Below are 17,643 nucleotides of genomic sequence, written 5' to 3'. Positions count from 1 at the left end.
ACTGCATTTCTTAAGTTTGGGGTTTTTTTTGTTTGTTTGTGGGGATTTTTAGCTGTTGTTGTTGTTGTTCTTCGTTGTTTTTTTTTTTTAATTGAGTCAGTGTATTTGTTTCAGATAATGACCTAGAAGTTCCTGATTAAAAAAAACAGACAGAAAGAAAAACAAAAAATCTGTCTGTTGCCTTTAGCTGCTCAGTGCATTCCTTCTAGAGAGACCTCAATACTACTCTGCGCCTTTTGGCTTCACCTTCAATTTTTTCAGCAAATTTCACTGCATTACTGTTACAAATATCACAGATGGTCTTCCATCCTTTGACCCCCCCCTCCACTTCCCTTTTCATCTGTTAGATTGACAGATCTGGTGATTTTTCTGCTTAAAACATCTCACATCTGCATGTGCCCTGAGCTGTCCTTCGGTGAAAGTGAAACACACTTTGGACTTGCTTGGGCTGTGGACCAAGGCTTAGATCCAGTCTAAGTAAGTATTCATATAAAAGTGTATCTCTGCAGTTAAGGTGCAATTAAGAAGGAAAGAAATCGTGAAGATCTGATTCTGATTTAACTGACAAACAGAACTTTGGAAAAACCACTGAGAAAGGTACAAAAATCTCCTTTTTAAACAAAACTGAGGTGTCCTTAAATGCTCAGTGCACAGGAGAGTGAAAAAAATACCGCAGTAGCTGTTTTAATACCTCACACAGAGGAGGCGGATAGCAGGAACTCTGCATGCATCTCATGAATGTTCTACTTTCCCCCTTTGAATACAGAGATCAGTCTTGGACAGAGTGTTAAAGCCTCACCATGAAGGGCTATTCTTTTCTGCTACTTTAGGCTAAAACAAAAGACACTTCAGGAGATACAATCATTGCTGCCTAGTTCCTTTTCCTGGGCTCCTACAATGGGCCCCAGTTCTTGTCCTTTCTTTCTTTTTTTTTTTTTTTTTCTCCTTCCACACATCTTTCTCTTATTTTTCTCTTCTGTGCTTTTACTCTTTTTTTCTGCCTCATTGAATCCATTAAGGCCTTTATATAGCCAGCTATTGAGAAATAAATTTTCTTTGGGACCAGTGACTGAGTCTTAACTGCTGGCAAGCAAGACTTAACTCCTGATGGGAGGGGAGAGAAAATGATGGATAAAAGGTAGGAAAAGTCCATCTTTGAATTCAAGATCTTTGACCAGACTGGATACGTTGCAGTGTCTTGCTGGTAATCAGCTCAAGAAAAAGGACCATCTTAATCCTAGCAGGTTTTCCACCTCTTTCATGCATTAGTCTTGTTACATTCAGTTATCTTTCTGTTCATATTTTCAACCACATCAATATACTCTTTTCAATTATTTTGCTTGGTTTAGGTCCATATGCCAATCGATTTTACACAGTTGTAAATTAGAAGGCACTGTCATCAACAAGGATGTGCTGCTATGAAGAGATGTAAAATTAGGTCCTCTCCCAGTTAATACAGAATTATCCACAGTCAGAAATATAAGGACCATTCAGGTCTGCCAATAGTGTGATAAACTATTTCAAAGACAGTAAAGCTGGATTCAACCCAAGTGCCCTGCAGCTTACCCTAGAACAGACCTGCATGCAAGCTGGAAAACCTTTATTGCTCTGGGATGATAAACTAGGTTTTATACAAGTGCACAATGCAAAAGAAGCAAAGGAACTACAGAAGGACCAAGCAGAGGCCTAAGGACACAGAAAGAAAACTAACACTGAGCTCTGTATAGCATACAAAAAGAGGTCAGCATACAAACAGGCCAGCTCAAGCAGGTGAACGCAGACTGGCATAGAAGCTGCTGGCTCTCTCTGCCATACTTGTAGTGGGAAACTCCATGGAGTCAGTCTTCTGCCGTGGGGATACATTCTAAAAATGATGGCCTTGGCAGGTGATTTCCAAAATCTAAGGCTTGGAATGAAGGAGGGAAGCCCTCAAATCTTGAAGTTCTGCATAGCTGCTACATAAACTTGAAACTATCTCAGCTGTCTGTCTGAGAGCCATATAAAACAGTCACAAAAATACAAATAAATATAAGCTGGAGAGAAAAGAAGGGAAAAAAAAAAGAAAACCAATTTACTATTAGTGTGTCCTGTTGTCTCCAGTCTAGATCACAGAATCATAGTACATTAGAGGTTGGAAGGCACCTCCAGAGATCATCGGGTCCACCCCTCTGCCAGAACGATCTTATCTGGTAGGATGAACAGTGAAACATCCATAGATTATCCTATGCTCCCAGGCACTGCAAGTGAGGTGGAGGAGGGAGCATGACTATAAAAAGTAAGAGGAGAATGTGTAAAGTTGAGCAGTGAGAGATGACACCACACTCAGCCAGCCAGAGTTTGACAGCTTACAATTTACATTTTAAACTGCTCATGCAAATGCTAGGGTTTTCCTCCATGTAAAAAGGAAAGAGAAAACGTAACCAACGGTTAAGCACAGTTGCACCTATTTTATTTTTCTAGTAATGTATAGTGAGGAGTTTGATTTGTTGGAATAAACTCTCAGTAGCTGAGACGCATATTTTGTGTTGAACTTTTCAGGCCTATCAGGCTGAGGGAGCTGGGACTGTTTAGCCTGGAGAAGAGGAGGCTCAGGGGAGACCTCATTGCTGTCTACAACTACCTGAAGGGAGGTTGTAGCCAGGAGGGGTTTGGTCTCTTCTCCCAGGCAACCAGCACCAGAACAAGAGGACACAGTCTCAAGCTGTGCAGGGGAGGTTTAGGCTGGAGGTGAGGAGAAAGTTCTTCACAGAGAGAGTGGTTGGCCATTGGAATGTGCTGCCCAGGGAGGTGGTGGAGTCACCATCCCTGGAGGTGTTCAAGAGGGGATTGGACGTGGCACTTGGTGCCATGGTTTAGATAGTCATGAGGTTTAGGGTGACAGGTTGGACTCGATGATCTTTGAGGTCTCTTCCAGCCTTCTTGATTCTATGATTCTATGATTCTATGACTACAGCCTGACAGAAGGGCTTCAGAAGCACTTTAGATTGATAAAAACAGGGCTCTACACCTTCAGTTAAAACTTGCTAAACTGCAATGCCAGTTAAATATCTTTTAGTATGTTTCAGTGGCCATCTTATTTATTCATTGCAATCATCATTTCATTTATTATATATTGCATTTTTCAATGATTGTTTCATTCCCATCACACTCACAGATTAACAATGATGCCAAAACTATTTCCTAAGCCAGTTTGTTATTAATGGTAATAGGTCTATGCCAAGATGCCCCAGTCAAGCAGGCCATACCTTACCCTTTTATCTCTAGTTCTTTAAGAGATAGACTTAATAAAGATTTCCTTAACATTTCTTGACAATTTACACTTAAAAGGTTCTTCTCTACATTCACCTCAGCAAATCAAACTGATTATGGAACTAATTAAATAACAAAGAACAACGCATCATTGGGAAGGACAACAGCCACGCAGTTACAAAATGATTTTCAGAAAGTTCAGCTTAAGCCCCTTATATTAATCACAGTTACAAAATGCACTTAGCAGCCTTTGAAGGACTCCTTTCTATGTTTCAGATGTAAAGCTTAAATAAAACACTCAAACCAGGAAAAATCTGGGAGTTCAAATGGAACCTAACCAAGTTTGCCAAAGAACATTTAGAATAAGACAGGTTTGCACCTAAACTCTTAAACTGAAAAGAGTTACAGAGAACATTACAGATTAAGACACTGTACACATACAAAGGAAAAAGAAAAAAATTCAATGGCATGAGAATAAAATAAAATGATGCCATCAGTTACATTCAAGCCAATATCCTGCTTACTTCTGGTAGGTAAACCAGTACTGCTGCTCCTTTGAAAAAAGAAAGTTCTCTGCTTTCCTAAGGTGTTTATAACTCTTCCAACGATGTCAGGGTAGAAAGTGAAATACTTGAATGAATATTGAAAGTCACACACACACAAAAAAAGGAGTGCCTCCTACTTTCATGTTTATATGTGACAACTACATCACCAAGAAAGCTTGTAATGTCATTTCTAATACAATGATGAACCGCAAACTATACTCTTAAGTGAACACCTCCTTTTCAGAAATGCAATGGATAAGATGAGTCGATCCAATGATAAATTAGGAGAAAAGTCATAAATGTTTTATGAGGAGATACTGTGTAATCATTAATCTGTTATTTTAGATTTTGACTTGCAGGACTATTTAATCAAAGATCTTAGACAACTCATGTTTATGTAGAAAGAATAGCTGTATCAATGCTTTTCATTACGTAGCACTTAAACAGATGTAAGCACAGCAGTATCTTTCAGCAACGTTTCCTTTGCTATGGTGAAGAGAGTACCTACAGAGTGAAAAGGGGTAGCAAGTGATAAGCAGAACCACATTAATATTTTCTAGGATGCTTTCAAGCTAAAGCTTGATGAGACAGCAAGCAAGACATTTGCAAAGTTGATTATGATCAGGGAAAAAAACAAGCAAATTTGTTTTAGAGCAACATCCACAGCTTCTAGCAAGGGACACAGCCTCTTCACTCTAGTCATCTAGATTGTTTTGTAGACACTTAACACTCATGAAAGAGTTGATACCTTCTACATGCTCTTGTGTCAAGTCAGGGCAACATTCCTGACCTTACCTTTCAGCATCACCCTCTATTTTAATAGCCTCTCCTTCTGGTGTAGTTTGAAAGTATACCAAGAGGAGAGACAGCATAAAGTTAACATACTCTTAAGATCAGGATGATGCTGAACTGAACACAAAGAGTAAGAAAGCATCAAAAGACCCAGAAGTCAGAATCAGATAGAACAATAGTGATTACTGAAGACTATTTCTGCAACACAAATCTATTTCAGCAAAATTTGAAGAATAGAATCTTATGAGATTTGTTTGATCAGTTGTCCCATGGCTGTGTGACACAGTCTGTGTTGGTTAGCTGCCACTCCCATTCAGGAATAGGGCAGTTCTGCCGACAATGGAGAAAAAAAAACCAAAAATGGAGAATCCCCCCCACAAACATCCAGCTCTTAACTTTTTTAAATATAGCAGTATTTTCAAGTCCTTTTGTGTGCATGAATAATTGCACTCAAACCCATGCTACACAGTAACACAGGTGATACAAAAATATGTTTTAATCAGGAACGGATGGCAGAAATACAACAAATGCAGCAAAAAAATAAAAATAAAAGTATAATTCAGTAACAAAATTAAATACGGCAATGAACCTATATGGAGGAATTAATAAAGGAATACAGATGAGTACAACCATGAGGAACAGGTTGCCCAAAGACGTGTGAAATCTTGGTCCTTGGAGGCTTTTAAGACACAGCCAAAGCATTAAGAAAACTCTTCTGAGTACATTGTTGACGTTTTTTTGACTAAGAGGATCCCTTCCAACCTGTACCATTTTGTGATTCCATTAGTCCATGTTCCTGACAGGGATCTAAACTAACAGTATCACTACCAGACAGGGATGTGTTGATGCATTCAGAAAGTAAGCAAGATACTTGAACAGAAAAGGAAAGGACTGATGAATAAGACAGAGATTAGCAAAATGCCTGTGGGTAACCCTCATTCTACCAGCCTCCTCACTTCAAAGGACTCATGTAGAAGTTGCTAAAAGGAGTAATCACTGTCTAAAAAAAAATTCCACACTCTCACTTAAAAAAAAAAAAAAAAGAAAAAAAGAAAAATTTTAGGATTACTTCCTTTAGCAAGCAATTTAGAAGAATAGATTAGGAAATTCCAGTGTTCCTTTCTCAAAGTTTAAAGAACAAGGACACTTCTTAAAATAAATAAATAGATAGCCAAGATCCAAGAAAGAACTGGTTCCCTGGTACCTGAAGATTTCATTAATGTTATATGAAGATCAAAAATTAGCAACACTTAGCAACTACGTAGATATATACATTACAGAAATAATCAGATTCATTATAATTAGTAATCACAAATATTTCAGAAAAATAAGACATTAAACCAAGCCCTAATTACCAGAGTCTAGAATGATAATTTAAATGTATAGAAAATGAACTTTCTTTGGTCTTCTACACAGTTCCTACCTCATCTTTGAAAGCCATTAGGATGCATAAGATGGATAGCAAGCTCAGGAAGTTTCAATGTACACCTAATGTTATGGTAAACACTACATTGTCCTGGTTTTCTCCTTTTCCTGAGTGGTCTGCCCTTGGTGATCCTGCTCTGGCAAGGAATTTGGCCTCAATGATCTTCAGAGTTCCATTCCAAGCCCTACCATTCTATGATTCTATAATTTTAATTCTGAATTTCTCGTTCACAGGCCCTGCGTTTAGTATATATGCAACATCTGAAGTGTGAAAGCTACCATACAAATAACCTCAGATCTAGGACTAAATAATAAATGGCAAGGACCTCAGAAAAGGCACAAATATGTTTCTCCTGAAAGCCACCAGAACCACCTGAAATTAATTTGGTATTACAGATCTGCTGGAATGAAAAACTAAAATGTTTTGTGAGAAAGTAAGAACAGTAATGGAAAAGTTTGAAACATCTCACTAACAGTGTCACAAGCACTTTATTTGGACTTAAGCTATATGTTAGTTTTAATATATTTAATGTCTTAAAGTATTAAATATTCATCATCTGAGTAGATGAGTTCTGTGGTAGTGCCAGTTGGAAAATGATGGGTTTATTTTATGACAGCTTTTAAGGCTTGGATTTTTTTCTCACCATGCATTAGGATGCAGAGAAAAAAGAGGAAAAGAATAACCCAACCTCTTGAATATTTCACAGAAAGCAGCTTTATAAGAATAGTAAGTCTCTCTTTCCTCTTCTCCATTTTGCCTCCTTGCCCTCTTTCTCTCTACCTATTCCGCCCCACAGAATTCCTTTGAACATCTTTCCAAGTGTGAGAAAACTTTAAGAAGTTTTCTGCTTTAAGTGGGTCATTTAACTGAAATCAGTCAATCCAATTAAATTATATAGCAAATACAACAGGCTAGCCTAAAATCACTTTTAATATTATGAGGAAAACCTATAAGTAAATTTTAAGTGTTTCCTGGAAATGAGCATGTAATAAATTCAATCTAGTGTGAAGGACTATGACTGGGTGATCTTAAAAATGAACTTTTGAAATATCAATATATCAGAAACAGAAACAGCAGCCCAGAAATCTGGGTTTATGATGGGGGTCTCTGGGGTTTCTTTTTTTGGCTGGGAGGTGGGCATGAGGTGGCACACTGAAGGACTGGACAAACATCCAGAGCATGATGTGGATGGTGCAGCACCTTGATGAGCCATGTGTCATGGAACAGCTGCAGGAAGCTCAGGCTGATGAAGTTGTTCTGGGAGGCACACACAGTGCTGACACCAGGTCTTCTGCTGGTGGGTGGGTGACCAGCTGCTACCAGATGAGGACATGGGGTGTGTTGGGTGCCACCTACCCCATGCTCAGTCACCAATCACTGAGATGCTTCCCAGTACTATCACAAAGTTGAAGACGTTCCAGATGTCACAGAAATAATTCTGGGAAGGGGACAGGGGACAAGGGGCAGTGGTTAGGCCAGTGGGGTCCCACCAATACCCCTGTACTGGATCCTAGTATACCACCAGTCTGTTATTTCTGTTTCACAGGACTTCATTCCCATGTAGCATCCACAACACCTGACTGCTATGTCTTTGTTTAGCTGGTCTGGCAAGGCAGCAAGGTGGCACAGGTTTCCAGTGTCTTTGGCTGTAATAAGCGTGGCAAGTATAAGAATATGAAAATGATTAAATGTGTCTAAGAAGTGAGCTTATGTCCAGGAAAGAAGGGTAATACTGGAAACGAATTACAATGTCATACATTCATCTGGTAAAAAGCTTTCCTTCCTAATTACAAGAACAGATCTGGAAAAAAAGAAGCAATTAATACTAACTATGAAAGATCCTTACTGTGTGCTATCCTGTGCAACCTGCTCTAGATGAACATGCTTCAGCCTTGGGGTTGGACTAGATGATCTCCAAAGGTCTCTTTCAACCCCCACCACTCTGTGATTCTGTGCTTCTTGAGAAAAAAGGGACCCTCTGCATAGGTAGTCTGCTGAACACCACAATGTCTCCTGAGGAACTCAGCAATCTACTGGGCTGCTTCTTCAGGATTTTTGCAAACAGAACTGCTGCTTATAGTAATCTGACCTAAATAGTGCACATATATGATGAGCCTACTTCTTAAAGAACCCTGATTTTTTTTTCTTTATTTTTAAATTTATGAAGTTGCATCCTGGATATTAATTCAATTTAGTAACTGCAGCCAGTAAGGTGGTTGTCAAAATTACACTGAAGTAAAATCAAATAAAATTTATTCCACACATCAGTAAACTGAGATTTTAGCTAAGCTACCAAAAGAAAAAAAAAAAAAAAAGCACAACAACAACAAAAAAGGTCAAACAGGTCACTCTCACTTTACTTCAAAATACAAGATCTATACAGGAGATGCAAGAAAATAAATAAACTGCATGAATCTCTTGTGATATGCATACAAAGAACAATAAACTTCTGAATGTAAACCACAAAAATGGAAAATATGCCCATTCCAAAATCACCAGCTCTCCCTATCAGCAAATGATTGCTACCAGTGCTATTTTTCTTAAGTGCAGTTTTGCACAACCTTGCGTGCATGCACACATGTGCACTCACAGGACATGTTTTTCCCTCCACCCTTGGGTCAGATTATACTATGGTAGAATAAATCTCCATCTTCAGACAGTCTTTCTGATGGAAAGAAGAAAATTAGTTGTGCTCAGTTTCATTTCTTCACTGCCAGCTGTAGCTCCTCAGACAACTCTGAACCACTTTTGTACCTCCCTGGAGTGCATGCTTCAAAGACATATGGACATCTATCTTGTCATTCCCTTATATCACCTTTTCTTCTCTACATTTTTCCCAATCTTTTTTTCCCCTCTCTAAACTATTCATGCTCATATGTATTTCAAGACAGTCTTTCTCAGCGTTTTTCTTGCAGTGACTCAATAAAAGAAGGTCTATATAAATCTGTGTCTGCAAATACTTAGATGGAAAATGCAGTACCAGATTGACTAGCACAGTTGGCAAAGACAGGCAGAATGCAGCAAAGAGTTTCTACCCAAATTTTGATAGGAAGAACGTGTGTTCTTGAGAAAGCTGAAACTCCACACTACATTTCAAATATTTCATCTATAAAAGTAAGCTACTAAGCCAGAAAGAAACAAAAATATCCAGCCACACTTCCAAACTAAATAATAAACATAAATTAAATGGACAAAATGCTTCAATGCACTGTTCCTATATTCTTTAGTTCCAACATGAGAACCAGTGCCACTTTTTTAGAGCCACCCAGCCCATCCAGAACTGTCTCTTTTCCTCTCTGTCTTTAGTTGATTAAACATATATTATACTGAGATCTACATCTGCTGCTACTCCAGAGACAAGCTCTCCATCATCCCATGACTTAGGTTGTGCAATAGATTCAGTGTTGAGTGTCCAGTATGGAATAACATTCACTCAAAAAATTACACGTGTAAGGTAGTTTGCCCTTTTTTTCCCAGCTTTAACCCTATGAGATTTCTCACTGTTTCTGCATTTGGTGTTTATGCTTGCATTTATTGCAGGGTGCTTGTATTTCTAAGTATGTGCAATTTACTTGTGTGGCTGACTTTCAGTTCCTGTCAGTCTGGGACACAATTCAAATTTTGTATACCTTGACAGAACACAGTATTGATGTCAAAAGTGTAGTCTGTCCAATTTAAAAGAAACAAAGCAAAACAAAACCAACCTGCCAGAGAATTGTTTCAGTTGGAAAAGACCTCCAATATCATCAAATCCAATCATTAACCTAACAGCACCATGGCAAATAAACCAAATCAGCGAAAAAGTAAATCATGAAAGCCAAGAGACACAAAACAACACAAAGTATGAATGTACCTTGTGTTATAATTTCTATGCCCCCTAGCATAGTTACCTACAGCAAAGTAAGATGCATGTGAAACAGCCTCAGGTTTCACCAGGGGAGGTTTAGGTTGGATATTGGAAGAAATATCTTCACTCAAAGGGTTCTCAAACACTGGAACAGGATGCCTAGGGAGGTGGTTGAACTCCAATCCCTGCAAGGGCTCCCTGGAGACGTGGTGTTAAGGGACACGGTTTAGCCGCAAGCTTGGCAGAGTTAGAGAACAGCTAAATTCTGAGGGGTCTTTTTAAGCTGAAATTATTCTATGAAATTCTCTAATTCTGATTAAAATAAATAGATATGACAACACAGGCTTGGAGCACAGCTGATGCATTGAATTTTAACCTCACCTTTCCAGTAGACTTCGTTCCTTTCCAAATGCAAAAATAGCAGATAGTCCAAGCAGCAAGGAGGCACAGTGCAAGTTCCCAGCGAAGATTCCCAATATGTTCAATTCCATCAGATATAGCCAGCACCCTTCGTCTTCCCAGAAACAAAGAAAGAAAAAATATAGAAAGATAGTAATATTGAAGCAAAACAGCACTAGATCTAAAACACTGGGCTAAAACCAAATCAGCTTCACCCAAGGAGACTAGTGAAAATGCACCATGCTAAGACAGAAGGAAAAACAGATTATTCCCAATGAATTTTGCATCTGGTAAAACATGAACAAATATTTGATTTTTCCAGGGTAGTAACACAATAAAAAAATTTTAAAATAGCTTTTGTATAAAGCCAAAGAAAAACTCAAAAAATTCTGTTTGAATTAATAACTGACATACATAAGCCCAAAATAAAACACTGGACACTTTTCAGAGGATAAAGGGCAAAAAAATCTAATTTAATCCTCATTTCCAAAAATCTGGAATAGCATTTTATTCATGAAAATAATTAGGGTTTTTGAGAGAAGAAAGATGCACTTATATGGGAGATGAGTGGCCCTTTCATGCCCTTTTATTTTTCCTTTAAATAAACACTCACATTATACAAAATGCAAATTATTTACCAGGACATGAATAAAAACTGTTTCTCCTGGTTGTATGGATGAAGAGGTTAAAAGGAAGAGCAGAAATTTATTCCTATATCACATCAATGATTTCATGAATTCTCTTGAGATTTTGCAACTGCACTTAAGTCTGAAAGAAATCCTATATATAAAGTCCCTTTTTTTTCCCAGGAATTTCAATTTTCCATAATAAAAAAAGTGTGACTTAACGAGTGTGTGAGGTCAGAAGTTATGGATTTAAATGCCATACATTCAGAGACTGGGAACACCTTATTGCTTTTAAATGTCTAAAAGCAAGCATTACATAATTGCTAACTATATAAAAAGACTAACTCAACTTCAGTCATTCAAGCTTTTTACTGACTTAATCAGATCTCTTGAGGGGCTGGCCACAGCTCATTCCATTTGTGCTCCGATAAAGCTTTTTGCACACCTGTACACACACATATACACACGTGTAAGTTATCCTGGGCAAAGTTTCCTGTGGAATCTGTTATATGTTATCTACCCAACCTTAGAGACCCTGGACTTACACTATTCTCCTTCCCAGAAACATTGGAGGGAGTCTGGAGAAAAGGAGGCTGAGGGGAAACCTGGCTCTCTACAACTTCCTGAGAGGAGGTTGGAGTGAGGTAGGGGTTGATCTCTCCTGCTTAGCAACATGTGATAGGACAAGTGGAAAGAGCCTCAAGTTGTGCCAGGGAATAGGTGGGGTATTAGGAACAATTTCTTCATTGAAAGGTTTGGCAAGCCCTGGAACAAGCTGCCCAGGAAAGTGGTTGAATCATCATCCCTGAAGATATTTTAAAGAACGTGGAGATGTGGTGCTGAGGGACATGGTTTCACAACAGACTTTGGAGTGTTGGGTTAATGGTTGTACTCAAAAGTCTTTTCCAGCCTAAACAATACTATGACTGCAATGTAAATAAATGAACTGAATTTCACAGTTATTGTGATAGAGCTAAAAGCCCTATAACAATAATAATTACCGTATTATATGTATCATTGCCATATATATAGTTATACAGATAACATAATTAACATACGTTAATAAAACATATTCAGGTCAAGAGCTGAGTATAAGTTTCAATAAGTCCAACCTACAATTAGCCAGATGGAATAATTGTTCCTTTTGCACCTGATTCAGGCATTTGCTGAAGAGATGAGTTAAGGGAGTTTAAAGTATGATCCAGGTCCAGCTGTCAAAGTAATTTATTTTAGCAGCCAGCCACTTGAATTACTACAATCCTCTTCCCTAACTGCATATAACAGCTTCTTAATGTTATTATTCTCTCTCTTTCCATCATAGCCAGAATGTTTCCCACAACAAAGGACAACTTTGTCTTAACACAAATCTCAATGAAAAAATTTGAGATGAGGGTTTTTAAAAGCAACAGGTTTCTGGAAGCTGTCTGCAGAAATCAATGCTCAGCCTTTTCTGAATGTTCTGTGAGAAGTCCCTAAGAGCAGAGACACCCACCATACCCATCCAAAAATCTTGGCCTGATTCCTTTGTAAAGAGTGTCACAGAAAGTAAATGGCAGATTAATGACCTCAACAATTAATCCTGCTGCTCCCATTTAAAAAAGACACATGGTGCCAAACACCTTCAACTGTTACAACCTTAATGAGCATTTAAATACACTGAACTGCTGTAAATTGTTTTTTTGTTTTGTTTTTTTTTATTTTCTTTGTTCAAGAAGAACAATGGTTTAGTAGGAAAGTAAACAGGAGCAAGTCTAGAACATATAATGAAACTATCACCTAAAATTTATGCCAAGAATAGATCCAAGGAAGAGCAAGTCAGAGGCTAGCAGTCATTTCTTCAACAGGCACAACACAGCTCTCCCTAATGCCTGGGCTTAGCTCTGCTGATGAAACCATCTGAAACAGCAGCAGCAGATGCAGGTTTGGAGGGAAGAGGCACTCAGACCTTGAAAGACTTCTCATAAAGCCTCAGTTCTGTCTGACTGTAGATACCCACATATCTGCCTTTGTTCTTCAACTTAAAACCAAAAAAAAAGGGGAGTGTTTTAAAGGCACATGATTCTCCCCTGTGTCCAAGGACTGAGGTTGATATATTTAGCAGTCAGAAGATAACAGAGCTGATTGCAGCTTCATGCTCCTCAGCAGTTCATCTTCTGTCTAAAAGCTGCCATGGCCTTACATAAATCCCACAAACTAACAAACAAGTGATAGTGTTGCAAGTCCCCTACATTACCTTGTTCTCCTCACCTCTTAATGCAGGGAAAGATGAAAGAGGAGCAGTAAAATCAGCCTTGAAAGCAATACTTTCTGGCTTGACATAACAAGTGTTTGAGAAAGAGGAGATCCATCGTGAGATGCTCAGGAATGGAAAAACTTATTTCAGCATTTATTAAAGCAGAGCAGAGGGGAGCAATTTCTAATATTGTGCAAGTTATGTGGATGTAATGGCACGGGGTTGTGAACATGGTCATTGTAAGTGAAATTATTCTTGAACAGAGGGCATCAGTCTCACCCTAGGCAACCCCAGGTAAAATACATGATCCTCTAAAAGAAGACAATGGGATTCCAAGACAAACTGCAAACTCACAGAGGCTTTATATTCCAGTTATAAAGGTGATATGAAAAGTGAAAAATAGTGATTTTCTGAGCACAAGGCACCCTAGCTAGATAACTACATAAGTCAAACAGTCTCAGGCAAGCACTGAAATAACTGACAAAGCTATTTTATGTAACTGTATTATCAAGAATCAGAAGCCTAAGATAAGACATAAGTTCAAGACATTTCTTTGTGATAAAACTTTTCAGTTGTCAAATCTACATATTCCAGGAGGGATTAGATTGCCAGCAGCCATATGATTTAGCACAGGCGTCACTACATGCCAGACATCCTATAAAAAACCCCATCATGCCCTCCTAGATTTTGCTTCTTGAATCTGTATGCCTTCCCAAACAACATGTCTGTCCCTAACAGCAAAAACAAACAAACAAACAAAAACCCAGATGGGATCAGGAGAGTTAATTTGCACATCAGATGGGTTTGATCTATACTTGCATGGAGAAATAACTTCTTGTAGATGCCAAGATTTATTAAAGCTGAGAATCTTTAAGTAAAGTTTCCCAAAATTAAATGAGGAAAAATATCTTTATAGATATTTCGTTGGAACATCTTGAAACTTTATCACTAGAATTCACTACTGCCAACTTCAAAAAAATACTGCAAACTCTACCTTGCAGGCCACTTAGGGGAAAAGATACTGGGCTCAGGAAGGTTATCTGATATTCACTTAATAAATGAAAGTTTCCAGAAACTGTCATGCATTTAGAGAATTTTTTTTAAAAACGAACAATAATCTTCATAGTAAAAAGTCCAAGAACAACACTACAGCTGTAGCTGCAGCAAACTGGAGGCAGCTGCATTAACCATGTGAATTACTACAGAAGGTAAGATCTCTGGTTAGTACGAGCAGTTTTAAGCAGAGTATCTTTGAGTACATTGAATTTGCTGCCAACACTTCAGACTACGTGAAACTTCACTATCAAAAAAAAAAAAATTGTCTTGCACAAAGACCTGAAGATACAAATAATTTTTTGATCTCATTGAAAATAGAAATTGATGAGGGCTTGAAAAGATTTATTTTAGGTATTGGGTTTGTGGTTTTGTTGTTGTAGTTGCTTGGAGGGGTTTTGTTTTGTTGTTTGAAAATACACAGCAGTTCAGTTTCTTGAACCAACCCATAGTCTGGGAAAGAAGCCAGCGGACTGATGGCATTTGAGCATCTTGAACAGAGTACCGAGAGAAATAAACTCCATTAGTATTGGGGTTAATTAGGAATGCAAAGGTTAACTCCCACCAGAATATGGGTTTTAGTTCAGTAGTAGCAAACTAATAATCCTACACAGGATATTTTGTAGATAGAATATTGAATTTAAGCCAGAATGGATTTGTAATGCATCTCCTACCCAAAGACTACCTCTAGTCACACACATATAGCTTGACTCAATGATCCTGAAGAAAGATTTCACTGGTTTTCCCCCTATACATAACACAGAAATGATGAAAGTTAGAAGAATCTAATGAATAAAATATAAATTTAAGTGGATTGGTAGGACGTACATCTGGTGGTTGGCATACTTTGTGTTTCCTGTTAGTTGTCAGAAAGGCTGATTTTCAGTCACAAGGGTATTTGCAACTAGACTGAGCAACATCATGACATTATTACTATGGGGTAGATTTATTCTGGTTACAGTTTATAGTACCAAATGTTGTAAACTTATCTTAAGCCTCCAGCTTACCTTGAACCAAAACATAAATGTGGGGAAAAACAAATAAACACCGACACAATTGGGAAGAGATAACAGAGCCACAGAAAAATTTCAGCATACTTTAGCTACACACAGATAATGTACTTGACAAGAAACTAGACAGCATACAACCTTTTGCTGCCTACATTCCAGGAACATCCTGTTGCTAATGGTTACCTCTGTTCTTTCAATTAATATCATTGCAAGTATATGCCCCAGGAAAATTCAGAAAGATAAAATCCCATGAGGAAATTACTTCAAAATGTATTCTACACTTGCTGATAAGGCCTTTAATTTGTTTGAGAATGTACTAAAACACCTTTCAGTTTAACAGTTCAGTACAGCTGATAGGAAGAAGGGCCCCTCCACTGCTGGAATTGCTGTAGAGGGGAATGTTGTGAAGTAACAGCTACTTCTAACTAGTCATAACTGAAAAGCAACATTTCCATCCAAATTTAAAAGCTAATATTTGGAAAGCTTGTGACACTACATTTTCAGATGAGAGAACACTACATTTTGCTTTGGAAAGAGCATCTTGATTAAAGTGCTCAAATGTACAGAACTGTCCCAGGCTCTGGAATAGAAAGGGAATGAGCTCCTGCCAATACATTGTTTAAAGGAATGTACTGGGGTACTTATGGCTGAAAACCAGATTCAGTCTATTTGAGAAGGTCCCTTCGTGTTCCCTCTCTGATTTGGAGCAGTTTCCAAGGTATTTTTCTTTAACAACACCCAAACAGAGGAGGCAGCCTCTTCTCCATCTGTATCTGCTCAGCCAGGAACATGGGTGGCAATGTTTCTTTTTACTCTGGGCCAGACTCTGTCTTCAGAGGATTCTGTGAGGTATGAAAAGAAAACAAAACGAAGCATCTAAGCAGCAGTGCTATTCTGCAATGGGCTTTCTTATGTGCTTTGGTTGTGTTCCTTTCAGCCCTGCAGATTTTTCAGACAGTTCATATTTACCTTGTGACCCTTGTTACTGAGCTCCTTGTACAAAAAGCACAATAGATTTGAGTGCTAGTGCTGAACAGATTTCTCAATAGTTTAGTAGAAAACTATCAATAGCTTTCAGACATGGAGGCCTGACCACAGACAAAGGTTCCTGTGTTAAACTAGGTTTAAGTTTCTAACCAAAGAGATGTTTTCTCAACTCATCCTTCCTCTCATCATCACACTTTATGCAACTAACATTTCTTAATTTCTGTGAAAATTTATTGGTTCAAGTATTTCAAATCCATGCAGATATACAATTTCTGACATGCAGAAATCAGAGTAGATATTAAGTGACTTCTGAAAGTGGCAGGATTTGGATTCCATGTACCAGAATCCCCTATGGGTGCTTGAACTGCTAGGCCAGAGTGCTATCAGCATCCAAGGTTCTGGTAAACATCTGCATGCAAACAATCACAGAGCTTATTCAAATAGTCAGTAGTCATGAAATCAGCCTCCTTTGTAAGGCCATAATGATTACAGTACTTCCAGACATACTGAAAAGCTGAGATGTTTGGCAGGGACACACAAAAAGTTAAAAGTGACATTCTTTTTGTCACAGAGATCAGAAGCAGCTGCTTAGCTAATGCATCTGACGCGTTACTTACTGATGAGAGCATGGCCAACTGCGCAGCTACACAAATGGCTTAGAAACAGCTATTTTGTGTTGTTTCACCACCAGTAGCATTTGTTCTGTCGTCTGAAGCACTGAAGCTTTGCTATTCTGATGGAGCATCTTAAAAAACTGAATGCTCACTTGACCCTGCACCCTTCCTAGACAGAACAGCTGCAAGTTCTTCCTCAAGTCAGTGCTTCCTCAACTCTTACGATTACAAGAATCTTTAAATGATCTCCCAGGAAGCTCCTTTGCTTCTATTCAAACACTAAGCTCTGCTGAACAGTACAGAAGTTTTCCTGTACTGGAATAGCTGCCAGGGAGTTGTGACAATTTCCTGTGGTTGTCTAATCTAGGGTAATCATAACCTAATTTGGAAGAGAGACTGATCCATGCATCCAGACTGCATAGAAAGGTAGCAGCTTAGGAGGAAGGAAAACATTTGAAAAAACGTTTATTTAATAATAATACGTAAACATACATGCAGTAATATTTCAGAGCAGGCTCTGTTGTCTGAGACAGTAGTCTCCAATGTAAGGACTAGACACACAACGTCTCCTAAAGTAAGGAATAACAGCTTAGAGAAGGTGACACAATTACATGGCTTTCTTCCACAGTGTAAAGAGAAAAAAAGAGAGGGAAAAAAAAAAAAAGAAGTATTGAAGTGTCCAAGACAGTAAAGATTTGAGATAGTATTATCCACCACCTTACATACTCATATGATAACTTTTGATAAGGGTTCTCATCTGATAAATTTACACATTCTATGCTGAATGGTAAAGGATGTAAAAACTGTCAGAAACCAAAAGGCTAGGAGATTACTTCACAAAGTCCTCGGGACTTTTTACTAA

At 38.3% G+C, this 17,643-nt stretch overlaps 1 protein-coding gene across 1 annotated transcript in view; it reads right to left on the bottom strand.

The window, feature by feature from the left end:
- SLC6A11 (solute carrier family 6 member 11) overlaps positions 1–17,643 on the bottom strand; it is a 95,466-nt gene that overhangs the window by 59,206 nt on the left and 18,617 nt on the right. Inside the window, exon 5 of the mRNA XM_054387166.1 lies at positions 10,241–10,373. Coding sequence (XP_054243141.1) covers positions 10,241–10,373 — 133 coding nt within the window. The remainder of the gene's footprint in view (positions 1–10,240; positions 10,374–17,643) is intronic.

The sequence above is a fragment of the Indicator indicator genome, chromosome 15 (genome assembly GCF_027791375.1).
Source record: "Indicator indicator isolate 239-I01 chromosome 15, UM_Iind_1.1, whole genome shotgun sequence".
Lineage (NCBI taxonomy): Eukaryota > Metazoa > Chordata > Aves > Piciformes > Indicatoridae > Indicator > Indicator indicator.
The sequence above is the reverse complement of the archived record's forward strand: the minus strand, read 5'-3'. Positions and strand labels throughout refer to the sequence as shown.